The sequence below is a fragment of the Mycteria americana genome, chromosome 2 (genome assembly GCF_035582795.1).
Source record: "Mycteria americana isolate JAX WOST 10 ecotype Jacksonville Zoo and Gardens chromosome 2, USCA_MyAme_1.0, whole genome shotgun sequence".
In the NCBI taxonomy this organism is placed as follows: Eukaryota; Metazoa; Chordata; class Aves; order Ciconiiformes; family Ciconiidae; genus Mycteria; species Mycteria americana.
In genome coordinates, this window is record NC_134366.1 from 120,954,984 (window position 1) to 120,981,788 (window position 26,805).

The following is a 26,805-nucleotide window of genomic DNA, read 5'->3' on the forward strand; positions in this document are numbered from 1 at the left end:
TTATGGGGCTAATGTCATTTTGCTTCCTTTTCTCCATGCAGCACAGATTTAACATTGGTAAACAGTAATGGCTACAAATATAAATGAAAAATAAAATTAATTTACTTGAACATTGGGTATGATTCTGAGTTACATTTGTGAAAATACAGGTTAACATGACTGGTCTCAAGAGAAATGCTTTTAAGTTATCTAATTATTAGTAAAATGTGAATCTGTCTTTCTGTGAATGAATTCAAGAATTTGAAAATTGTGGTTTTAAATTAACACTCCAAATTTAAACCACAAAAAAGTTCTATTGTGTGAACTGAAGACAGCTGTGAATAAGTATCTTGTATGTTGTATGTTGTACTGTGTTTACAGTCCAAACTAGGATCTTCATGGACAAAAACAGGGAAAGACCCAAGCCCTGCTATGACAAGTTTACTGGACATTTTCAGTCAAGTTCTTTGTAGACAGAGGAATTCACAAGAACAAATCTGTATTTACTGATACAGCGTAACAACATTATTGCATCTGTGGTAAGAATTGTATTTTATAAAGTAGCCAAAGGCTGGGTGGGAGGCAGCTTCAGGAGTTACTAAAAGCCTGAAAATCTGCCTTCAAATGTGATTGAAGAAATCCAGTCAATTTAGTTTATGACAGAGGAGGGCATGAAATAGTTCTGTGTTATAGCAGCATGAGGGAATGTGGCTCATGGTAAGGTCTTCTGAAAAGGTCTGTTCAAAAAACTCCAGAGCTATTAGCTGGAAGTGGATACCAGGTGCATTTAGATGCAGCTATGTATCAGTGGGTAATTACCAGAACAATTTGCTTGGAAATGTGGCAGATTCTGTTACTTCATATCTTTAAAATCAGAATGACTGTCTTTCTACAAGATAATCTTATGGCATGACGGAGACATGATGGGATGGCTCCTATGACTGGAGTGGTGGAATGGAAGGATACAGGCTCTTTAGGAAGGACAGGCAGGGGAGACGAGGAGGGGGTGTCACCCTCTATGTCAATGAGCAGCTGGAGTGCATGGAGCTCCACTTGGGGATGGATGAGGAGCCAACCGAGAGCTTATGGGTCAGGATTAAAGGGAGGACAGGGACAGGTGACATTATAGTGGGGGTCTGCTACAGGCCACCCAACCAGGAAGACCAAGCAGATGAAGCCCTCTATAGACAGATAGGAGCAGCCTCATGTTCACAAGCCCTGGTTCTCATGGGGGACTTCAACTACCCCGATATCTGTTGGAGGGACAACATAGCAGGGCATAAGCAATCCGGGATGTTCCTGGAATGCATTGATGATAACTTCCTTCTCCAAGTGATAGTGGAGCTAACGAGGAGAGGTGCTATGCTAGACCTTGTTCTCACCAACAAGGAGGGACTGGTGGGGAACGTGAAACTCAAGGGCAGCCTTGGCTGCCGTGACCATGAAATGATGGAGTTCAAGATCCTTAGGGCACCAAGGAGGGCGCACAGCAAGCTCACTACCCTGGACTTCAGGAGAGAAGACTCTTCAGGGATCTGCTTGGTAGAGTACCATGGGATAAAGCCCTGGAGCAAAGAGGGGCCCAAGAAAGCTGGTTAATATTCAAGGATCACCTTCTCCAAGCTCAGGAATGATGCATCCCAACAAAGAGAAAGTCAGGCAAAAAATGCCACGAGGCCTGCATAGATGAACAAGTTGCTCCTGGACAAACTCAAACACAAAAAGGAAGCCTGCAGAGGGTGGAAGCAAGGACAGGTAGCCTGGGAGGAATACAGATAAATTGTCAGAGCAGCCAGGGATCAGATTAGGAAAGCTAAAGCCCTGATAGAATTAAATCTGGCCTAAAGCCCTGATAGAATTAAATCTGGCCAGGGACATCAAGGGCAACAAGAAAAGCTTCTATAGGTATGTCAGTGATAAAAGGAAGACGAGGGAAAATGTAGGCCCTCTCCAGAAGGAAACAGGAGACCTGGTTACCCAAGATATGGAGAAGGCTGAGGTACTCAACGACTTTTTTGCCTCAGTTTTCACCAGCAACTGTTCAAGCCACACTGCCCAAGTCACATAAGGCAAAGGCAGGGACTGGGAGAATGAAGAACCACCCACTGCAGGAGAAGATCAGTTAGAGACCATCCAAGAAACCTGAAGGTGCACAAGTCCATGGGACCTGATGAGATGCATCCGCAGGTCCTGAGGGAACTGGCGGATGAAGTTGCTAAGCCACTATCCATCATATTGAGAAGTCATGACAGTCCAGTGAAGTTCCCACCGACTGGAAAAGGGGAAACATAATCCCCATTTTTAAAAAGGGAAAAAGGAAGACCCTGGGAACTACAGGCCAGTCAGTCTCACCCCTGTGCCCGGCAAGGTCCTAGAGGAGTTCCTCCTGGAAACTATGCCAAGGGACATGGAAAATAAAGAGGTGATTGATGACAGCCAACATGGCTTCACTAAGGGCAAATCATGCCTGACAAATTTGGTGGCCTTCTACAACGGGGTTACAGCGTTGGTGGATAATGGAAGAGCAACTGACGTCATCTACCTGGACTTGTGCAAAGCATTTGACACTGTCCTGCATGACATCCTTGTCTCTTTTGGAGAGACATGGATTTGATGGATGGACCACTTGGTGGATAAGGAATTGGCTGGATGGTCCCACTCAAAGAGTTGCGGTCAACGGCTCGGTGTCCAAGTAGAGACCAGTGACGAGTGGCATACCTCAGGGGTCAGTATTAGGACTGGTGCTGTTTAACATCTTTGTCGGTGACATGGACAGTGGGATTGAGTGCACCCTCAGCAAGTTTGCTGACAACACCAAGCTGTGTGGTGCAGTCAATGCTCTGGAGGGAAGGGATGCCATCCAGAGGGACCTTGACAGGCTTGAGAGATGGGCCTGTGCAAGCTTCATGAAGTTCAACAAGGCCAAGTGCAAGGTCCTGCACATGGGTTGGGGCAATCCCAAACACAAATACAGCCTGGGTGGAGAATGGATTGAGAGCAGACCTGAGGAGAAGGACTTGGGGTTGTTGGTTGATGACAAGGTCAACGTGACCCAGCAATGTGCGCTTGCAGCCCAGAGAGCCAACCGTATCCTGGGCTGCATCAAAAGAAGCATGACCAGCAGGCCGAGGGGGGGGATTCTCCCCCTCTACTCTGCTCTTGTGAGACCCCACCTGCAGTACTGCGTTCAGCTCTGGGGCCCCCAACATAAGAAGGACATGGACCTGTTGGAGTGAGTCCAGAGGAGGGGCCATGAAGATGATCAGAGGGCTGGAGTACCTCTCCTATGAAGAAAGGCTGAGAGAGTTGGGGTTGTTCAGCCTGGAAAAGGGAAGGCCCAGGGGGACCTTATAGCAGCCTTCCTGTACCTGAAGGGGGCCTACAAGAAAGCTGGAGAGGGACTTTTTACAAGGGCACGTAGTGATAGGACAAGGGGTAATGGCTTTAAACTGAAAGAGGGTAGATTTAGATTAGATATAGGGAAGAAATTCTTCACTATGAGGGTGGTGAGGCACTGGAACAGGTTGCCCAGAGAAGTTGTGGATGCCCCGTCCCTGGAATTGTTCAAGGCCAGGTTGGATGGGGTTTTGAGCAAGCTGGTCTAGTGGAAGCTGTCCCTGCCCATGGCAGTGGGGTTGGAACTAGATGATCTTTAAGGTCCCTTCCAACCCAAACCATTCTATGATTCTATGATAAGGTATACTCTATGTCAACAAAAAATTGCAGCTCCACAGTAACAATTACAGATGGTTTTTATAACCCTCATATTATGTATGAGGACAAACAGTGTAGCAACCGTGGCTCCTCCTGAGCTTACACAATAATGCTGACATTTAACATATGATGAACCTCATATTTTGAAAGGAAAGCTGAGATTTCTGTTGAGTAGCTAAGATGTAATAAAGTGAAAAGGCTGTGCACCTTTCATTCAGGTTTAAGGGAGTATGGCTTTTTAGCACACAAATTAGATTGTATGAATCCACTCACCCTTCACCCTGAAATGAAATTAAATTAGGAGGAGGAAGTAACAAAGAATTATCAGGAAGTTCTGAATATATTACCAGTTTGATATATATTGTAGTCTGCTTATGGTGTTTCTCTTTTAAAGAACCATTTTCCTGAAGTATTTGCAATGCTATGGAAATATTTAATGCACACTTATGTATTACTCTGCAGGCAGTTCTTACAGAATATTAGAGCTTAATTTAATTAAAAATAATTTAAAATGCATTACTTAAGTGATTTTTTTAAAATACTCATGACAGGATCCTTTGCAGTAGAACCTAGAAATAAAGCATTTCACCTTAAAGTGTATGTTATTCCAGTATATGTACACTTTATCATTTGCCATTAATTGTATAATAAATTTCAGGACCTCCTGGTAGTGTATTTAATTTATGGCAGTTCTATGTGATGAAACAATGAGTTACTAATACCATTCTCTTCTGAAGTTTATTATTAACGGTTTTGAAACTGTACCTACTAAATATTATGGAAAATACTTATTCTTTATTATTACTTTAAACTAACAATATTAAAAGCAGAGGTTAAGTTCATTCCGTTCATTTTCATGATATTCACGCTGGTCTCACTCAGGAGTAATTCCATTGAGATCTATGAAGTTATACCAATTGGGGCATTGCTAGAAATAGTAACACACAAAAAAGATAATTAAGATCGTACTTCCTTTTCCTTCTTTTCATTTAGTGCTTTTTCTTCCACTCTTTCCCTCCCTCACTTTGATTTTCCTGTTTCAATGAATACTCCTTAATACAGCAAAGTTCAAGTGAAATGGAAATATTCTTTAAGATATTTTACTTGATTTTGACCTCTTGACTCTAAATATAAAGAAAAGTTTTAATTCTATTCTTTATTATTGTTTTTAATGTCAGCAATGTGTGACGTTCTGTCAAGGCTAGTATAAAATAACAGTCTGGAGCTTTGGTATTCCCTCTGAGCCCCCAAGAGTGAAACGTGCAGTGTAAAAATGCCTAATGTTCTGATGAAGTCAGGCATCCTTCAACAGTAAGATATTCATTTACTATTTTGTATATCTCAGCACAGTGATTTGTGATGATCTTCTGTACTGAGTGCATACAGTGAAGAAGAAGAAATCATCTTCAGATTTGAGTTTCTTACAAACATGTACATGAAGTACATCCACAAGCATTTTTGGTGGCACCTAAGATGAGGGTACCACCACCGTATTCCTTCCAGTGTCAAAGCCTCAAAGTGAATCCTGTGTGAGCTCACCAAATTGATAAAAGATCAGTCACGAACTGTGGAAGTAAAGATCAATCAGTCAGTCAAATACAAATCACAGTTAAATTCTGTGACATTACAAAGCTGACCTCTGCAATTCAAGCTATCAGCATGTTTATTCATTTTTCCTTTTCAGCTATCCAACATCAGGCGGACTATTATTCATAATGAGTAATTTCATCCAATAATTTTTTCAGTTATTTTTGCCTCTTCTGGATTTAAAAGCTATTCTGAAAGCCATTTCTGAAATGTTTAAGGCATGTTCACTGTTCTGAAAAACTTATTTCTATGAATGATTTTTAGCATGTTTGCAGGGGTTCATTAGAAGTGTTCTGTATTCAGTAATTAAGCTTTGTTTTGATTTTACCTGCATATTAATAGAATTATTTTCTGATTCTTAATTGGATAAGCATAATTCCTACAATCAGATTCTTGTCATATGCCATTTGTCTGCATACCTCAACATACATGAACAAAGTTCAAAATGAACTCTGCAAAAGTACTTTTTAATCTTTAAATTTGCTTGTTTCTAGGTATGTGCAGATCATTGAATCTATTTACTGAAAAATGCATGGAAAAAAAAACCAAAAGAGGCATGAGCACATGAGCACGGTGGAAACAAATTATATGTGCATAAATAATAGCAGGAAAATCTGAGATACTCTTATTTTTTAGGTCTTCAATCAGAATCATATCCACATAAAATCAAAGTTACTGTTATGGGGTTTTTGTAAAAGCTTTTAAATTATTGCTGTCGTAAATTTATAGATTAAATGTAGCTAGTGGTTCTGTGGTTTAGGTGGAATTGAATGAAGCCTCAAAGCAGAAGTTGAGATGTTGTGTCCGCTGCTCAAGGGCAGAACAACCTCCCACACGGGATGCAGCCACCTGTGCCATGCTTGGGCAAGAGCATTTTGCCCACAGACTTTCTGGTCTGCACTTACTTTTGCTGTCACATTGTACTCTATGAGGTACTTGATAAGTAGCTTTTTGAAAATACCAGTAATTTTTTCAGGCATTCTTCATAAATCAAGATTTATTTCCCAGTTTGCCATAGCTCACAAAAGTTTTTCACAGAATTCTGTGAAAAATAGTCCACTTTCAAAATGGTTGCCATTTCAATTTCTTCATAGCTAGAGCTGCATGAAAAATATTTGTAGTAAATGTTTTCCTCTGAAAAGATTTTTCTGTTTCTTATTATTTTTTATGGCAGTAGAGGTGAAATGAGACAAGTTCATTTGAGCAAGTGGCTTAAGACTTCCACGAAATCTAACTCAATTTCATAGCATTGCTATAAAACCACAAATTATTTCCATACCATCTACTATGTGACAACAAATATCAATCAGTTACTATAGTCATCAAAGGTAAGGTGGTTAAAGTTCTTTAACTGCATTTATATGGCATATAAATGCAGTTTATATATGAGGGTTTGGTTCAGTTTTTAGTTGGGTTTTTTATTTTTTAAAGCCTTAAACTCAGGAAGTTCAATGTTACAGCCCTGTTTTAAGGAACAGTAACAATAGTCCTCTGCCTTTTAATCAGATGTTTCATATTCAATGCCAAACCAAGCTTATGTTTGCTGGTTTTTTACTTTTAGATTGAGCTGGAAGGAACAGGTTAAAATGAGTAAGATTAAGTTTTGATCTAAGTATGACTGTTTTCTTCCAACACAGTGAACTTTCCACCTTTTATGTCTTTTATCTTATACCTTCAGAGAGGGCTTTTGTTTCTTCCAAGAGTCAGTTTTCTCCCGTGTAGAAGTTCATTGGCCTCGGATATGAGCAGAATGTTCTTGCCACTGTTTGCCTCGTCTCTTTTCCTATTGCCTCACTGGAGAGACCTGGCTTGGGCACACAGGACCTGGAACATACCCATGACTCGGCAGGGTGATCGTAGTGGTGACATTTGTTGATACAGTCAAAGCTCCATAATACTAATATGATTATGAAGTGGATTTTCCAGGAAATTCTTACTGGTAGTTACCATATGGGACATTTTCACTGAGGCTTTGCAGGTTTTTTCTTTCTGGTGGGCTAGTGGGGGTAGCATATGGGTTGTCCAGCTGTGAAGATCAATAAGCCCTGTAGTGTCATTTTGTTAAAACTAATGTCTTCACAGCTCACCCTTGGTCTTCACAGAGCTTCTGTAAGGTTTCCATGAAGTTTCTCCATTAAGACACTTGTAAATGTGCTTCTCCATTTTCATTAGTTTCTGGGGCTGACAACAGATTTTCAGGGGTGACACCATTCAAATAGAGCTACCATTTGAAAGCCAAGATGGGAGACCATCTGCAAGCATAGAGACTCTGATGCTTATATGTTTTTGTAGCATTCACTTTTGCTTGGACTTAAAAGATCACAGTGTACTTGGAAGAACATTTTTCAAGGAAATCAATCTCTATTTCTGCTAAATGAGGTCAAGGTCTGTGAGTAAGACTGGAGCTGTAGAAAGAGTCTTATAAAACTATGTTTCATTAAATTAAAATGAATTGAGTGATTTTTTGTAGAGAAAGAAATATTTAACATAATGTTTAGCTTAATTTCTAAATAAAAAGGAATAAAAAGGAATAAAAAGCTTAGAGCCAGTTTGAGTCATGAGAATTGCTGGTCAAGACCAGCAAAGTCACATAATCACACTGTCACTGCCATCATAGAAATAAAAGTATGGATTCTCTGGTGTGGTGTGCCTTGAGTGGACTGTAGTGCATAGGACTAAGACAAGCCAGTTGCCTGGTTTGACAGCAAATATTGTCATTTCAAGATATGTGTAGAAAAGCTCTCGAGATCATGAAAACTTGTAGCTCAGGCAATAATTTAACTGTGATTCCTGTCGCAAAATGCCATACTACAGAATTGCAGAGCACTTAGAAAGCTGGTAGAAAATGAGTTAGTGAGCCCTGCAGCCAAGGATTGTGTAATGTTGGTGCGAGGTCTCACTTAGATTAGCAGCTTCCATTAGATCGCTGTCAAACAGTCCCTAGATGCTATAGTGGCTCCTTTGCTTGGTCACATTAGCGTCCTTGCAATGAGGATCTTCTTTTAATAAAAGGATGTTCATTTTTACTATGTGACCACATTACAGAGCATGAAACTACTTGACTTTCACAGGAAAAGTACATTGCACACATTGAATGTAGGTTTTACCTACTGATCACCTCATTCCTACTGGAAAAATAAGCCTTTGACATTCATAACTGACTGGCTTGCAGGAATCTATATACATACCTGAAATCTCCCTATGTGTATTAGTCCTTTAACACTGTATGTTTTATGCCACTGTGATAGCCTCTTTATTTTTATGAGAAATCAGTGCTGTAGGACTGTGTGGCCTGTCCCTCATACTTGCTTCCTTTTGTAATCCTGAGATAATATAAGCAGTCTAAATCACTTTGGTTATCTGTAATTGCTATAAAGTAGTGACTGTAATCCTTTCATTTTAAGAAATCTTCTGTGAGGAAAGCAAGTAAAAGATCTCTAGAGTCTCAAACTTAGGTGTGACAGTAGGGTACCCAAAAGAGAGCAACCCGGTAAGTATGTGTTAACCTCGTTCCAAATTTTGGAGTATCTTCCTTTTCATGCCCTTTCGCTGTCCTCCCAGCCCAAACAGCATTCTGGACTTGTTGTAAATACTGCCAAAAAAACATATTAAGGTCATAAAGTTCATCATCCTACAGATTATGTCTGTCTACAGAGAAGGATAAAATGAAACATCTAAACTTGTATATGAGGTATATGCTTCAATACTGCCTATATGACATTTGTCAAATGATTCAATTTAATATATTATCTTACATGCATGTTATACAGACATAATCTCCTGGTCGTTTTCTTTCTGGGAGAAGAAAATGTTGATTGGCAGTTCTGAATTTGCAGTGGATTTCACAACAGGCTCTCCAACCGATGTGCTGTCCCTTATCAAGTCAGAGAGACTCTGTGTCCTATACCACAGAAAGGCATGAGCAGTCTAATTACACAGCATATTATTACTCACTGAAGCAGATCAGAATTTTTTAAAAGTTGACTGTTAATTGTGTGTGCAAATGAGGAGAGTGGAAGAGCAGATGATCACAGTTTAGTATTTCTATTTGTAGAGACCAGATTTTTGCATGCAATCCTGCCTATTGCCAGTCGCACTCCTAACAGGATTGAAAAATTCACTCTGTGTGTCAAAATTTTGCTGACATATTACTGCCAGAATTCTTGCAGACCTTGTAATGTATTTAGATATGACTCAGAGATTAATTATGTGTTAGGTTCCTTTAACGACTACAGTTTTAGTGACACTCCTAGTGAAGAATTAACTTGCTATTAGCCACAGAGATGAAGAAAAGAAATCCAAAGCCAAACCTTCAACCCTGGTACTGACCACCACAGTTGCTCACCAAAAGCACATGGATGAAAACAGTCATCAAATGTAAATGTGAAACTTGTCACCACAAGTATATGCAAACTAAAGATTGTTGGATGCAGACAAAAAAAAAAACCCATCCATTTTTTTACAACATTGCTGGTGGGACGCCTCTCTTCTAGTTTTTTCTGTATGCATACCATTCACAGGGGACTCCTCACAGATCAGCTAGAGTTTAATTACATTTTTTCCCCAGTTACTCCCACTTATTGGTCTGCCCATGAACTTGGAATAAGTTTATGTTACTGGCCAAAACAGTTCTCTTTATGACTCCCCATCCGCTGTTCAAAATTAAATTATATTGTAAGTATCGCTTGCCTGGTGTGATTGCTGACATGGAAGCAAAAGTCAGACATTCTCTTGAGAGTTTTACCCGAGGCACAGTATTTTTCATATTACATGCCAAAATGGCATTAGGAAGGCATTAGGATTAGGAAAATAATTTTGAGACCTCATTTTCTTCTGAACACCTTTAATAAAATATGTGGATAGATGTTTTTTAGAATAGGTATCCTTTTATTTATGTCTAGGTGTTCATTAATGTGATGTAACATAACAGAAAGGCCACACAGAATGGCTGCAAAATATCAAGACCTTTGGGATAAAGCAATGTGCTGCATGAGGAGCATGTGGAAGTTTGATTCTCAGCATAAACGTATCTTCCATGTGTTTTTAAAAGTCTGAGAATCAGGGAAAGGAATTTCCCTGGAAACATCCCATAGCCTGTGAGTAAATAAATAAGCAAATGCTGAGAATGTTTGCTGTTCAATATGGAAATGAGAACCCCTCTTTGTTCATCATAGAGCATAAAATGGGAGCACAACTACAACTAGTACTAGTAAAAAGTGTAATTTATGTCCTCTCACTTCGCACAGTAACACAGCATTTCTTTGAAAAAACTGTTGTGATCTGAGGTGTAAGTACCAATAAGGTCCAAATGTGTGTTTCAATTTGTGCACACGATTAAATGCCTTCCTGACTCAGAGCTGTACATACATGACATTATATGATTACATTGCCTTCCACCTGTGTACCAGCCCTTCAATTTCTGGACCTGGCACAAAACTGAGGATTCAGAAGCATCCTCTAACTGACTGAATGGTATCTTAGAAGAACCACATTCACCAAATAAAAAAAAAAAAATTCAACATCTCTCACTCTTTAGTTTCTGAACAGACAAGGATATTAGACTTAAGGTTCTGTGGTCCTGATGACACTGAATTAGGGTGTCTCTGTTGGCATTAAGGTTAGGGTTGGCTGTTAGGATGTCTCTGTTGGTAACTACATGTAATGTAGTTGCATTGCCTTCCTTCTGTATATTGCTAATACAAATTGCAAGAGCACGTTTGTCTGTTTCTCGTATATATCTTACTTGCATGTTTTTATAGTTCAGCTACACACCTTGACATAGATATCACTGCCATTCTGCCAGGTGACTTAGCAGTTATTGACCTTACACTTTCCATTATGCATTATATTGTGCATATGGCAGTTTGCCTTTCTCTGAATCTTGAACTGCTACAACATAACCAGATTATTGAAAAAAGAAAATTATGAATGTTGACTCTTCATACTGATCCTGTAAAATACATTTAGATTATGAAGGTTTGTAAGTCGCTAATGGCCATAGACCATTTTTATTATATTAGTCATTTTGAGTTATTAATTATCCATTTTGTACTACCTGCTACATTCTCCTGTATTATCTACTTACTCTCTATATACCTATGCATGCATTATTTTAGTGAAAGCATTTGTTACCTCATTGTTTTTCACAGCTTCCTGTAAAAACGTAAGAAACATAATTCTGCAGTCTCGTGAGATAAAATTGGAGGAGCTATGTGGCATATCAGTAAATCTTTTATAAGAGAGAAGTTTTCACATATATCTAAGGGAAATAATATGTTTCTTGAAGACATGTTTTAGGAATAAATTTGGAGCACATGGTAGACTATAGTTAAATAAAATTTGTAAAAGTGTAGGTACTTTATGCATTCAAGTTTTGTTATTTTGCATGCATTTTCACTTAATTACATAAGAATTAATTACACATTTTTCTAGCCACTAAGTTACTCCAACAAATTGTTGTGCATTAGGGACACCATGTTAGCAGCAAGGAGGAATATATTCATATCCTTCTTACCCAGGGCATCCTCAAGAAAACAAAAGCAAATGTAACATGAATGTTGAAAGTAATAAGCATTCTTCAGCCTTACAATGCTGTATCTATTTAACATCTCATTTATTCCTATGCCATCAAGTGGTTTTGGTCTGCTGTCCGTAGAATTGCTATTTCCACTGTTTATTAATATGCAGTATGTTCATCAATTATCTTGCCTTATTTCATGAGTGATTAAATGTTCCTAGTTTGGCCAAAAATAACAATACAATAAAAATCTTAATTGGCTTCCTCTCAGCTATTCATGGCATGATCAGATAGCCCTGTCTCCAGCTGTTAATTGCACTAAACATTGATTGATAGGTTCAGCCAACACAATATGGAAAATGATGCATATTTTTTGAAAAATACTGGTGGAATCAGAAGCTGTAGGGTGTTTTTTTTCTAGACGTAATTTAATATTAACATATCAAAGCAGGATTGAGGTGTGAGAGTGATTTAGGAATTGTGTTGGGGTTTTTTTCTGTGCAGAAGAATTGTCCACTAAATATTTAAGAAAAGCACCACTCCTTTCTTCAGTGCAGAGCATATTATACTTATTCTTTCCTTCCTGGAAGGTGCTCTATGGTACATTCTTGGGTTTTTTCTAACTCATTACACTTTCAGTACTGTAGCAGCAGTAATGTAGTTAAGGTAAAATGAAGCTATATTCTAGTTAATACTCATGGTTTTTTATCACAGTTGACACATGATGAAATAAATGTTTTAATGCTGTTGCAGCAGGAAGAAAACTTTCATAATGCATACACCAGTTGGGTGTTGGGAATAAACAATTTTTACTCTGAATTTCAGTTTCTCCCAGGTTTTGGAGCCTTTACCATCACTCCTTTTTGTTACACAGGTTGGTTGCTCCCTTTTGGTTTTGGTTTGTTTTTTCTATCACTCTCTGCTCTTTGCTACTTCTTTTCTTCCTCCTCTTTAAATCTGCTGCTCCTGCAAAGCTTTATCCTCCTTTTTTTGTAACTCTGTGATCTTTTGCTTTCACAAGCATATTTTCTCTGTTATTCTCTGTATCCGTTCATCTGATTCCTCTTGGGCAGATCATCCTATCTATGTTCTGCTTTTTTTCCAGTGCTTCCTCATGGAAGATTCATTGACAGCTCAGACTCAAAATGGATGTAGAACTAAATGTTATCTTTTCTCCTAAACATTTCCACCATCCTACTTGCCATCCAAGCTCATATAGCAGTGCTTAGCCAATCTTCCTCCACAATTTATGGAAAGCCTGTCCCTTTCTCTAGATATAGACAAATGTCACTTTTCATAAGCTTTTTCACTTTTTAAGACTTCTTGTGCATCCTCCTTAGCATCCATATTGCCAGTCCATCCAAAACACAGCTGGTAACACTGCTTCTCTCATTAGTCAAACCATACTTCTATCTTTTAAGCTCATCTTTATCTTCAAGATGTTCCACATTATTCTGTCCCAGCCTATAAATCAGATCAAGTGTTTCCTCATCCCAGCCATTCTGCTCTATCAATATATTAAGACTACATATTCTTAATAATTCCATGACATCCCCTGTGCCTGTCATGACTTCACTATTCTGTAAATTATCGGTCCTTTCGGTTCTTTGTCTACATACACTCTTTTTCCACAGTACACAAAAATGAAAAATTCATAGCCATTCAGATAATGAAAAAATGAAAATACATCACTGGTTCTGGGCACATCCCACTTTACTGTACTTCTCTGTGTCTTTCTTATATCTTTGCGGCAAGGTTTTACTATTTTTATCTTATATAGCACACTAGTCTATCGTTAGTCCTAAGATAATTTATCAATCATCTTGAGGACTCTTGCATGATTGTAAATGGATTTAAATAAAAATTAACTGGCTGAAGCCTTGTTTTCACAAGCCTTCAAGTGTGAAAGATATTAATAGATACCAGAGATTGTAGTATTTTTATTTGGTCATTATATCCTTTCGTGGTATTCTTGTTGACGGGATATTCTGGGTCAAGTCACATTTTCAATGATCTCAGTAATGGATCTACTACTATGTCCCTTTGGATGTTTCTCTATTACACAGTCTAATAGATGACATTTTAAAGGAGTTGGTAGGGATGTAAAATGCTCTTTAGAAGTGCTAAGGATTGTCACTACAGTATAATTGACAAGTCCAGCTCTCTGAATATATTATTTTTGTGCTTTTAAAAGTGTCCTTGGCCATTCTTCTCTTCAGGTAAACCAGTGACCTCATCCATTTGGAATATTTCAAGTGCCTTTTGTGGTATTTTGAAAACTCTTTTTTTTTAATTCAGGGTCTCCTGAGAATTAACATTTTCTGCATTGCAGGGATCCAGTGAGGGGGAGTGAAATGCAGGACATCCACGCTAGCTTTGAAGCATATTAAAAAAAACTCCTCTTTAGCTCACCGCAGATTCAGAAGAAAATATAAAATATGTTCTGATGAAATGCAGAGCATGCTTTTCCAGACTGACATTAACTTAATGCTGTTTTAGAAAACTTTGTTGTTGCCAATTTACCAGTAGGTACAATGTCTACAACCTGTTAAAACATGAACTTTATCTGAGAGAACACCGGAGGAACATAGTGGAAAACTGTTTGCTATGCATGTCTATCCATACTCCAAGAAAGATCTCAAGGGTGACATTTCCAAAAGTATTATGTGGTTAGCCATCCCGGAAAGGAATAAAGTAGCTGAGTGACTCCCATTTCAGTTGTGTGCAGTAGATGAGACCATCTTCTAAGGAGTCCTCTGCCCATCAGGAGCTGAGAAGGCACCATGAGAATGTTTTGCCACATCTGAAACCCCATAATTTACACATTAGTAGCTCAGAGGCTGCAGTAGCAGTTGCATCCAGACTTTTGCTACTGGTGAGAGCTGAAATGAGGACATCAATAGTCTGTAGCGTTGTGAGTCACGTCCGGGCGAAATAACTGCAATCAGGTATTAAGTGTTGAAATCCCTTACACTGTTATAGCAGTGTGCAAGTTTTGGCTATACCAATTCCCCTAGTGGTAGAAGGAGTAGGTAGGGATATTCAAACACTGCTTAATACTCTGAAAATTTATGTAAAATTAAACCAAGCCATGCATTATCAGAATAAGATTTTTTTGTGAATAGGAGTGAGTAAACACTAAATATAACAACCCCAAATATATAGGTTATTAAACAGTTGGTTTGGTTTCATTTTGACAGAGTTAGTGTAATGTATTACTGTTTTATTCTTAATTTGAAAAGAGCTTACAGAAATAATGTTTTTATATTGTCTTGAGATGCTTACAGTCTAGGCAGACAACATGGAGATCGAGTAAAACTGAACTTGAATCATGAACAGATGTGCATTGAAGAGAGAGAAAAGTTTCCCATTAATTGCACCACACTTTGTATTTGGCCCAAAGTAATGCAGAAAGCACTCCATTAAGGAGATGATCTTTTGTAATGCATTTATTTGGCCCTGAAAACATGCAGATGAGCAATTAAGGCCTCCTGGAAGGCCCCTGTCCATGACTGTTTTCAGGACTGAGGTTTTAGAGTATAGGTGGTAATACTTATCTTGCTGTGGATTCGTGAACAATAGTGAATTTCATATCAGAAAACTTTTCTTGCATCTGTTTGCCAGCTGGTGGAACAAGATAATTTTTCTTGTGTATTATTTAGGTATCCCCTATCGCTATGTTGGACATGGCAAAGATTAAGCGATAAAAAGATTCGGAGAATCTTTGTTCCAATTGTTTTTACAATAAGAAACGGTGAATGCTAAATGTGCACATGTTGTTTTTTCTCTTAGCTTGAATATCTTATGGCTTCTGTTGTATTTCATTCTTTTAGGCCTTTCTCTGAGATCTGCCCATTGCATAGCCATACATATTAGATGACTTTGGGACTTGCTTTGCATCAACGATGAAGGGATTATCTAGCAGCCGTAGTCATCATCATGGGGTTGCCTGTGACCCTCCGTGTGACAATCTGCCACACCACCCGGACAGGAAGCCATATTTGTTAAACCCGGTGGACCCCCATCCTGCAGACCACCCTTACTATACTCAAAGGAACTCTTTTCAGGCAGAGTGCATGGTGCCCTACAACGATCAGATTGCCAGCAGCACGTTCCCCCGGAGGCATTACAATTCCCACCACGAACTCAAGGACGAGTGTGCTCTGGTTCCCCACGGAACTGCCAACAAGACCAACCGCATTCCTGCCAACCTTTTGGACCAGTTTGAGCGGCAGCTGCCTCTGAATCGGGATGGCTACCACACTCTGCAGTACAAGCGGACTGCCATGGAGCACCGCAGTGACAGCCCAGGGAGGATCCGGCATCTGGTTCATTCTGTCCAAAAGCTCTTTACCAAGTCCCATTCACTGGAGGGACCATCCAAGGGGAGTGTCAACGGGGGCAAAGCGAGCCCAGAGGAGTCACAGACGATGAGGTATGGGAAGCGCAGCAAGAGTAAAGAAAGGCGATCAGAAGGTAAGCCCAGATCCAATGCATCAGGATGGTGGAGTTCAGATGACAACTTGGACAATGATGTTTGCATTTATCATGGTCCCAGTGGGGTCATGACCATGGGAAGATGCCCTGATCGTTCTTCTTCCCAATACTTTATGGAAGCCTATAACACTATTAGTGAACATACTGTGAAGTCATCCAGAAGCAATAATGATGTCAAATGCTCTACCTGTGCAAACCTGCCTGTGAATTTGGACTCCCAGTTAATGAAGAAAAGTTCTTGGTCCTCTACATTAACCGTGAGCAGAGCCCGTGAAGTTTACCAGAAAGCATCAGTTAACATGGACCAGACAGTGGTGAAGGCAGAGACGTGTCAACAGGAACGGTCATGTCAGTACCTCCAGGTACAGTGTGGAGAACTGATTGCTGTTAACTGTGCTCTGCCTTGTCTCAGGTGTTTGTGGGGGATGGAGGTTTGCTCTGATATTTCAACTTTCCCGAGAGGTCACTGATCACCAAACAAGGGGTAATGCTGCTGAAATTAAAAATAAACCTGCTTTTTCTTTTCTTTTTTTTTTTTTTTTTTGCCAGCAGTCAGTTTTTCAAAGAAACAGTTCATGTTGGAACAGGCTTAATTTTTTCATGTGGGAAAAATAAGACCTTTCTGTGTACTTTTTGAATTTATAAGGCAGTCACAGTAGGGGCACAGGGAATTTGATGTTGTAGTGCTTGCACTTAGCATTACAATGTCAATTAACCGAATGTTACCAGGATACAAATTCTTTGATTTCTGTAATTTCAAGATTTGCCTTCGCTTACTGCTTATTTTATTATGAAAGCTTTTGAGACCCTTTTGAGAAACTTTGGGGTACCTTAATACTTTCTCCAGCAGGAAAGCAACCTACTTTCCTTTTTGTCATAGAATATAAATTCTCATAAAACAATTATTGTAACGTGTCCAGATTTGTTTGTCTGGCTATTCCTCTTTCTCATGGCTTTGAGTCAAAAATAAAAAATCAAAAGGTTGAAATTATTGCTTGTTCTGATTATACATTTTAGGAGTACATCACCTACTCCCTCACAAGCTGTTTGCAGTTAATACAGCGTCACTATTTTTCACCAGTATTGTATCTTTAAATGTCAAGAATCAGATGTCTGCTCTTGGAGCTATCATACTGCCAGTGAATGTTTGTGGCAGGAACATGGATCAGAAAATATTAAAACTGTTTCATTCTTAGGAGAGCTGTGGATAGCTTTTATGCTCTTTAAACGAAGCACTTATGGCACATCTAAGTGTGTGTGTAAGATGGAACAACGTTGCACAGAGAAGAGAGAAGACCATGAGGAAAAAAGAGGTTTGCTGAGATGGTTTGGTTTCATTTTAATGTAGTGGGACTCTTGTCTATTTGTATAGAAACTGTAGCGAGTTTTCTCATATGGGTGCTTTAATGAGACAGTCAGCTTCCACATTCTGTTGTTTAAGTCAGTACGCAGAGAAAGCGTAGGACTGAGGCATCCGCATTTAAAAATTGATCTTAAAAGGTTTTATTGAATGGCATGCAAAATAATTTTGAATGCCAGCCTCTGGGTTTCTAAGTTTTAAATGTAAAGAAATGGATCTGTGTATTTTCTATTAATTGTTCGGAGAGTGGGGTGGGGGGAGAGGGAACAGGATGAATACTTAGTGTGTGTTTACAGCTGTGCGTATGGACTGGGGAGGGAGAGGGGTTTCGAAATAGCCTCAGGTTGCAACCTTTTGAGTTTTGTTTTTTCAATCAAGTCTCTTTTGTCTGAATTTTGTGAGTAAGAAGAAATCATAACTTTAGGCTTGGTTGTTGTGGTTACTTTGGACCCTGAGATTTCTTTTGTTGATGTTTTTGTTTACTCCTTCAATCTTCCTCTCAGGTTTAGATAAAATAGCTGACAATTCAGTATGTGACCAGATGGCTAGAAAAGAGCAAAAAACTGTGCCAGCATCAGCTTTAAATGAACACCTCCATAGGGACTTTTAGATAATGTTTAACTGACAGGAATAGACTCTTGAAGTGGAATTAGAGGACATTATCTGTGTCTGTATGAAAATATGTCCAACAATTGTCAAGGGCAGGAATTAGAATAACTAAATTCTCACTTAGAATAACTAAATTCTCACTGTGTTTCCCATCCTCACTGGTAGTTTTATTTCATTTTGTTTCATTTTTTCTAATTGTATGCTTGTTTATAAAAGCCAGGGAGATATAACTGGTTTAAGATCGTTTTTTTAAAAAAAGGAAAATCTTAACCAGGCTTTGATTAACATTGGAAATAATATTCACAGAGTAGGGTAGATTTGAGGAAGCAGGTCAGAATTATTCTTCTGTCTTAGCAGCTTGAAAGGATGACAAATGGATATAGGTATTAAAAAGTCAGTCTATTATGAATGCATCCCATTGCCTTTCTCTTCACTATATCACTTATCTTTTTACTCTACAAGCCCTTCGGGGCTTGGACTTTGTTCCCTTTTGTGTTTCCACAGTGCCCAGCACAATGGGGTGCAGAACCTAACTGAGGCCTTTTGGCTGTCCTGCAATATAAATATATATTAACAGCAGCAGAGTATTACTCCGTTAGTAGGCTGCAGAGGTATTCTGTATATCTGTTATTTTCCTGGTGACTTTCTCATCATTGTACCAAAAGGCTGGTGTCCTGTGTTAGAACAATTAGAAATGCACTAAATGAGATGAAAGCCGCAAATTCATTACAATACTGGACAACTGATAATTTAATTTCATTATTACGACTCTTCTTTGTTGCTTTGTTTAAGTCATTAAATGTTAAATAGATGCTTTTATCAACTCACTTGTAATTTAAGCTGTCGTTTATAGTCCAGGACATAAACTCTCTGATCCTTGAAAGAGGCAACTATTTTGTTCATGCAAACTCTTCTTGCGATAGTATCTGAATTCAATGAAGGAGTCACTTTTTTCAACTCAGGGTACTCAGGATAATTTTCTTTATCCTGATAGATCTGAGTATATCAGAGACCACAGATGACTTTGACTTCGCATTTGCTTGTAAGGGCTTTTATCACAAAAGTATCTGGATGAATTCTCAGTGTAAAGACATGGAAATAACAAACAATTATCTCACTTGGTGTGATATTTTCCACATAACTGTTCTGTGGAAGGAGTTGGCAGTAGTTCGTGTTACAGATGGGCTTATTTCTCATAATTTGGAATTTGGATCAAGTGCAGAGTCCTCCTGCATTGCACAGTCTTTCTTTACACCGGCAGGCTCCGTTTCCAGCCCGGGAGCTGAGGCGCAGTGTCCATCCTTGGAGGTCTAGGGGAAGCTTGGCTCAACATTGTGCATCTTCAGAAAGAAATATTAGCTCTCAGACTAGTCTAAAGACTGTCAAGCAAACCTTTTCCTCTCATCTGCTTTTTGGGAATGGAACTGTATTTTTGTCTCCTCTCTATTTCTTCTTTCAAGAACGAGGAGCTGGATAGTAGAAAGATAAGGTCCTTTTTTTTTGAGCTGCTTCTTACTTCAGGAAAGCGCTTTTATTTGATCCAGGTTTACAGTTGGACTAATTTGAAGAAAGGTGAGAAGGAACTGTTCTTGTTTTCTTAAAATTCTGCTTCAAAATGGTTTCCTTCCCTTGAGAGAATAATTTATAAAGCAGTGGACAGCCTCTACTTCTCTGGTAGCTTCTCCTCTGGAAAAAATTAAAATTAAGCAAAACTATCAAAGACAAAATGTAAGCAGCAGTCTTTTTCTACGAACAATAGGGTCTAAATACAGGGGTAGATATTTTTGACACTCTTGTTTTCTATGAATTCATGATTGTTGAAGCTAATAGAGTATCAAGTACACTGCAGAGTTTGTATCTGATTTTAGTTTTGCCATTGAATGTTCCCTGTAATTACTATTCTCATTGTCCTTGGTCCATTCGTTAAGAGATGGAGAAAATACAAAGGATTACATTTTTCGTATTATTCCTCTTTTCTTATGTGGGTGAGTCATATGTTTTCTTTTGATCCCATTTGATGAGACTGAAGTCAGTTGTGTCCGATACTTGGGGCTGAGGATAGAAATTTTACTTTTGAAAACTGAAATGCAGTAGGTGGGGACGACAGTGCTGTCATCCAAGTCCCACATTTGCATCACTTGTCCTTTGGTGGGAGACTGTGAGAAATACTGTAAAAAAAATACAAGCCAAGTTTCTGGGTGTAATAAGCATTTTCTTGTGGTGAAGGGCTCTGGTTCGTACTGTGCTCAGTTTCCTGTGCGAAGGTTGTCTGTAATGTGCATTGCTATATAACGTGTAGTGTTAAGAAACTCATGAAGTGACTTGTTTTCCAGTCTCAGGACAAGGCACTTCCACAGTTTCTTAGGAGATACTGCTCAGTCCCAGCCTCTTTCTGTTGCCTGTGCCCATGGATGGCCAAATAGAGGGCATCGCCCTAGGTCAGGGTGCTAATAAGGACCAGTATCTGTCATATGATTTGTTAATGCGGTATCTTAAATTACAAAGTGTTTATCCTTATGACACAGCAATTTATGTCAGATCTGTTATACTGGGCTTATCTATTCAACTCTATCTGCATTTTCAGTTAATCTCTGCTTTTTCCTCATTTGCGGTGTTTGCATTTCTGTTGCAACTACCATATTCAAATTAATCTTTCAGTATGTCCTTGTATACATATATAAGTTGTATTTCAATATCCATTAATATTGATCTTCCATTTTTCATATATCTGAAGACCTGCCTTTTTTTCTCTTACTCCATTATAAATTGAAAATGAACAAAGCATATATTATTTCCCCTTCAATTTTCCAGTCAGAACTACAAAGCATATGAGGTATAAGTTTCAAATTTTTTTTACTGAGCTCATATGAAACATACTTCTTGGTAAAGCTAGTGAAACAATTTGAACAATTGTGAAATAAAATGTCAAATGTTATAATGTATTCTAGGCCAGCTTTAAGGTAATGGAATAATCGTGAAACATTTGGAAATTCTTAAATGTTCATGAATTTTAAAATAAACTAGTATCTAAGAACATTAAAACTGAAAAAATATCATTCACAGAAAGGTAATTTATTTCAGTTTTAAAATTGTGAGATGAGTAATATGAATAATGAATAAAGTTGGGGAATTTGTGGGCACTTGGAAAATAAAAATAAAGCACAAAATAACTTATTTTCAAAAAATATATTAACACATATAATTCCATCGAGCCTACATCTTGGTTATTTAGGCTACCTGCAAACGTACCCAAGATGTCTTTGATATATTAAGACAAATATGTAGGAGAGTATTTCAGTATAGCCATCCTCCTCATCTTTGCAGTCCTTTAATTTACCTTAAAAAAAAAAAAAAGAAATTGTCAGCTGAGTTGGTGAGAACCATCTTGCCACATATTTCACTTTAACAACAACTGCTGTGTTCTCATTCATTTAATTAAAACCTGGACTGACCTTTGGTGTCTGAGTAATGCAGTAATGGGGGCCACCTAAGTACTAAGAGAGCTGTTCTACAGCAATGTCAGTACTTCACATTTAGCTGCAATTTTATCTGCCCATGTTCCTTAGGTAACGATTTTCTATCCTTTAGTTTTATCACCATTCTGTAACTTCCTAGTATTGAATTTACTGGCACTGATCTTATTTTTTCTAGATTGACTTGAATTACTGTTGGTTCATTCTGTTAACATTCCTACATTCTAATAGCGCATCCATTAATGAACGTAATTCTGGCAGCTAGATCCCCGTTTTGTGTTGCTAGCATACCATATATAGGATTTAGCAACATACTTGGGTGACACTACGTTACATCTACTGTTATGTCAGAAATGTTTATGAAAATTACGGCTGCATATAATAGCTGGCATTTAGTATCTATTCCAGTTCCTTCATGGATAAGATTTAACTCAGTCCTGGATCTGACTCCTTTCTGTAGCCTTAAATATCTGGAGTGTTCTAATCTTATTATTTTCAGTAATTTCACTGTAAAAAAAAAAATAAATAAATAACCCAAACAAAAATCTTCAAGACAAATCAAGTCCAGCAAAGAGGATCATTTCAATCTGCATCTGAGTTTGAAATCCTTAACTTTTATTGTGGAGACATGCAAAGTAAGTGGGGAAAAAAACACTGAGTGGTGATATATTTTCCTCAATCAGTGCAAAATAATAAGTAATATTTCCCTTACATCCAGTTATTGTTTTTTTGATTCAAAAATGGACTTTCTAGTACAGATCTTGAGTGGGGAAATACTACAGTGCCAGAAGAGTGGTTTGAGCTGGGGGCAGCTGGCCACAGTTTCTGTTCTGTGCTTGTTGCACAGCTGAGCTGTCACTAGTGAATTAAGCAACAAGAACATAAATCTGTTGTATATTGTTTGTCCTTTCATCCTTTTACCCTGAGCCTGTGCAATGGACTCTCTTGTTTGGACTTCTGAAAGATACGTATTTCTCTCACCAAAGGCTAAGCAATGTGCCATGCAGTTGGATAAGGCACTGTGACAGTCCTGATGGGCCAGGACTTCCAGAGATGGTCTTTGAATTGTCTCTAAGAGTCTTTTATGCAAATAAGTTTGTGTCTAATTTTGCTTTACTGACATAACCCCAGCCTGCTAATCAGTTTGTTAGGAAATCTTTGATATTTCCTGGTCTCTAGCAATTCAGTTCTCAGCAGATGAGAGTCAAGACCATGACCTTGATTTGATATCCAGTGGGACACTACTGTAGAGCAGAGGTGACAGTTTGGAGTCACTGAGAAGACACGCTATGATGTTCTGAAAAGGGGAAAGGTTCCTCAGAGCTGAATGAAATCTTCTTATGCAGGTATATTGCATTGCTGTAATCCAAAATAAAGCATTGTGGAAGTTTCAGTGAAGTCTGTCCACTGTACACTAAAATGTGACAGAAGCTAATACCCAGCTGGAGATGGTTGCTTAACTGCATTACTTACAGCTGCTGCCTGCAAGAGCACAACATTAGCAAAGCACCAGAGATTATCTAGTTACAGTCAGCCAACAAAAACAGCATAAGGGCTGTTTCTCAGAATGTTCTCCCCACCACATCTGTTTTCTTCAAGGGATACAGATTCAGCTACATGTTCTCCATCCACAAGCCAGTTTCCTGCTGGCTGCTTGATAGTGGGCTTGTGGTCATGTGTAGTGAAAGAGAGGTAAAATGGTATCTCATATAACAGTATTGGCATTTGATGCCAAGTAGTCACTGTATGCAGGTGCTGAAGTGATTAGGGAGAAAATTGATTCACCCCAAAAGAAGGTATCTAAAAGTGAAAGAACATTTCTCCATTGCTAGTCATTGAAAGTGTCCTTTCAAGGATTGGTATTCATGTTAACATTCATCCTGCCATCCTTACTTGGGCAAGGAGCCATATCTCATTATAGCCAACTGCACTGAAAGCTTCAAGGGTATTGAGAAAGATGAGAATGAATGTCTGTCCTCTGCCACAGGGAGAATATCATCCATGAGTATCACTGAAGTAGTTTTAGTTTGAGGTCCTGGCCGAGAGTCCTGCTATATGACCTTCAGTTACGTCTCCTTCAGCTAATAGATGTGGTAGTTGCTGTTTGGCTTTCTTTCTGCAGAATGTGTTTGGAGTGCAAGGCCCTTGGCTGGAATCATTGTATCCATGTGGCCCTCTTCATGGCTGGTTGGATTTTTATGCATAAAGCAGGAGGAGAAAATTCATCTGGAATCAAGATGTGGTTGTTTTGTGCAGGAGACACACATTATAAACTGGAAATTGTAAACTGGAGCAGTGCTTGAAGAATTTTGTCTATTGACTTACTCTATGAGGATTCATAATGCTTTAGAAGACTTTCCAAACTACTGTTATGTGAAGGAAGATTGCAATTCTTCACACTGCTTGTTCAGGTTTGGTGCAAGGTGTGGGCACTTAGGATTGAGGAAGTAACGTTCTGTCTCAGACAGGGTCTTTGTCTTGGCTGTTAATGTTCTTCATGTAAAAAAATACGGAGATAAGTCAGCTAAATTAAATAACTTTATAGTAGAACCTCATTGCTGAAATAGTACAAGCTAAAGCAAGTGTTGCTGCAGATACTGAGCATATTTTGTCCTAAATAGAAGCAACCTTCCTATCTGCCTTTTTGAAAACCCTTGAGGCTTATTAAACATATATTGTTCTTTAAGCTTTCTAAGGCTTCCTTTTTTTTGTGTGTGTGTACTTCAATGATTCTTAATGCATGCACATTGATAGAATGAAATGCTACTCATCTTTATTGGTCTGATTAATTCAATATTAATGAGTGCTAGGAATAGGCTTAGTAAGTGGAAGATGGCAATTGAAACTTCCTTAACAGCACGCAGAAGAGGCATAATAACAGCTAAGAAAACCAAATTGCATGGGTTTGAAAATCTGCACTGAGCAGTCATTAAGCATTGTTCTTCAGTTGTGTGATTTCATTTCATTAAGTATTTGCATACTAATAGAAAGCTAAAGTTACAAGTCTACTGCTGTGAGCGATGGTTAGCCACTCCTTCCAGTCCTTGTGTTTACTTCTATAGTCATCCACATTGCTTTGGCAAAGCACAGGGAGAAGCTTTAATGATTTCAGCTGCAATAAACCAAATCAAACTAGAGATCAATAATGAACTTAATTTGCTATAGAGACAATCTGTTTGCTATTTCATCCAGTAAGGTAAGTTAATAACAATTTTGAGCAAAAAAAGAAGGAAATTAGATATTCTAATTTTATTGTTTAGAAATTGAATAAAAAAATGTTTTCTTTACCTTTGTCCTTACATGCTGGGTTTATTTCACATACCACTGTGTGTGAGCTTTTGAAATGAATGTTTGGAAACTGGGAGGCCAGTATACCTGTTTGCTTAGTTTCTTTATTTGGGGACCTAGACTATCTATTAGAATAATTCAGTTCCTTTATATCAAAAAATGCATTAAAGGAATTGACCAGTCAGTCCAGCCTGGCTAATGACAAAGTGTGAACACTTCCAGAGCAACATAAATTTAGTTAAAGATCAGGACAGGTAATCTATACAGTAAACGAAGCTGAATCCAGATAAGATGTTGGCTGGTGGCAGTATGTTATCTGTAAAGTCTGTTTTGTTTACAAAAGAATCATATCTGCCATTTATTCAGAAGAAAGAAACTATAGTCAGGCTTAGCTTTCATACTGTAACAGACATTTTATTTCTAGGTGTATGCTGAAGTCTTAAGTTTCAGTAAGTTGCCTGGCTCAGAGGCCCTTGCTGAATATTTTCTATGTATTTTCCATTAATAATGGTGTTCTATTTCACTGCACTTTTTTTATAAGCAAAGTGCACTCTTGACTTTTAGGCTTGTAAAGAAAGAATTGTACATGATCTTAAAGATCATTTGCAGAATGAAATGTTTCCAGGGTCTCTATTGCTTCAATAGTGTGAAGAATAATAGTTCTATTTTAATAAAAACAATGATGTTCATTGTTAGATCTGAGTTTAGCTCTTCCCCCTTTTTCATGAGAGTAAAAACAATCATGCAAGTGATGTTCCTGCTTGATACTCTGATACTGAAAAAACGGTATTGCCAAGGTAATTGGATAATATGATTTTCTTAAAAGCATGAAACAGCTTTATCTCAGGTATGTCAATCTTAATGTCATTAATCCTCTAAGGCAGCAGAAACCATGCATATGCACTTGTGTGCAGTGTAGTATGTGACCTTGCAAGACATGATATTGGCCATTCAAACAAAGTAAGAGCCTGTGGGAAAATTTGTGCAGACCTCCTGACTGAAAAAAAATAAAAGAGCTGGAGGTTCACATAGACACTTTTCCCAGCATTTTTCCAGATCAACAGAAGGAAACATACTACAGAATGTTTAGTACCATATGTATAGAAACAGAATGCATGAAATAACGTGATTGATTTTATTTTTGCAATTTGTAGTTTTGAGAGGGCTTTATGTTTTACTTTTTTCCTATGATATGAAACACTGTTGTGACAGTAAATTGCATTGTCTGCTATGAGCTGTTACAGCCATTCCTTTTAGGCACCAAAGAAAGCACTCTGAAAATCAGGTCACTTCTTTTAGTAGGTATTGCTTGAGGTATTTGGCTATAGGCACAAAAGTATTAAAATGTTGACATTATTTTATCTGCCTGTATTTTCTAAACAGCAAAATAGGTACAATGAAAGGAAATGCTGAGCTTTAAGGGTTTTTTGTCCTACTCAAGTAATACACAGACAGTGCTCTGAGATCCTTTCATAAAAAAGTATTACAACTGTTAATAGCCAAAGCAAAAATCTACTACTTCTAAAGTGTTTCTTTATCCTGCAAGTGCTCTCTACCAGTTACATGATGTCTTACTGTTTTCTCCTACTACAACTTCTGAAATCAGGGTTTCTGACTCTTGTGAAACTGGAATAAGATAAAGCAGAACTGGACCCAAATTTCTTTCCCTAATATTCTCTTAAATACTGAAACCTTACTAAAAAGAAAAAAGAAAAAAAAAAAAAAGGAAAAAGAAGAAAAAAAAAGAAGAAAACCACTCATCCTTAAATATCTGCAAGAAA

At 38.2% G+C, this 26,805-nt stretch overlaps 1 protein-coding gene across 3 annotated transcripts in view; it reads left to right on the forward strand.

Moving 5' to 3' along the window:
• Positions 1-26,805, forward strand: part of DLGAP1 (DLG associated protein 1) — a 267,016-nt gene that overhangs the window by 107,643 nt on the left and 132,568 nt on the right. For 2 of the 3 annotated variants that reach the window (XM_075495685.1, XM_075495686.1), the window contains exon 1: positions 24,882-24,932. In XM_075495685.1, the coding sequence (XP_075351800.1) occupies positions 24,882-24,932 (51 nt within the window). Of the gene's footprint in view, positions 1-15,630; positions 16,657-24,881; positions 24,933-26,805 lie in introns of those variants that run through there. The other variant, XM_075495684.1, reaches the window with a different exon arrangement.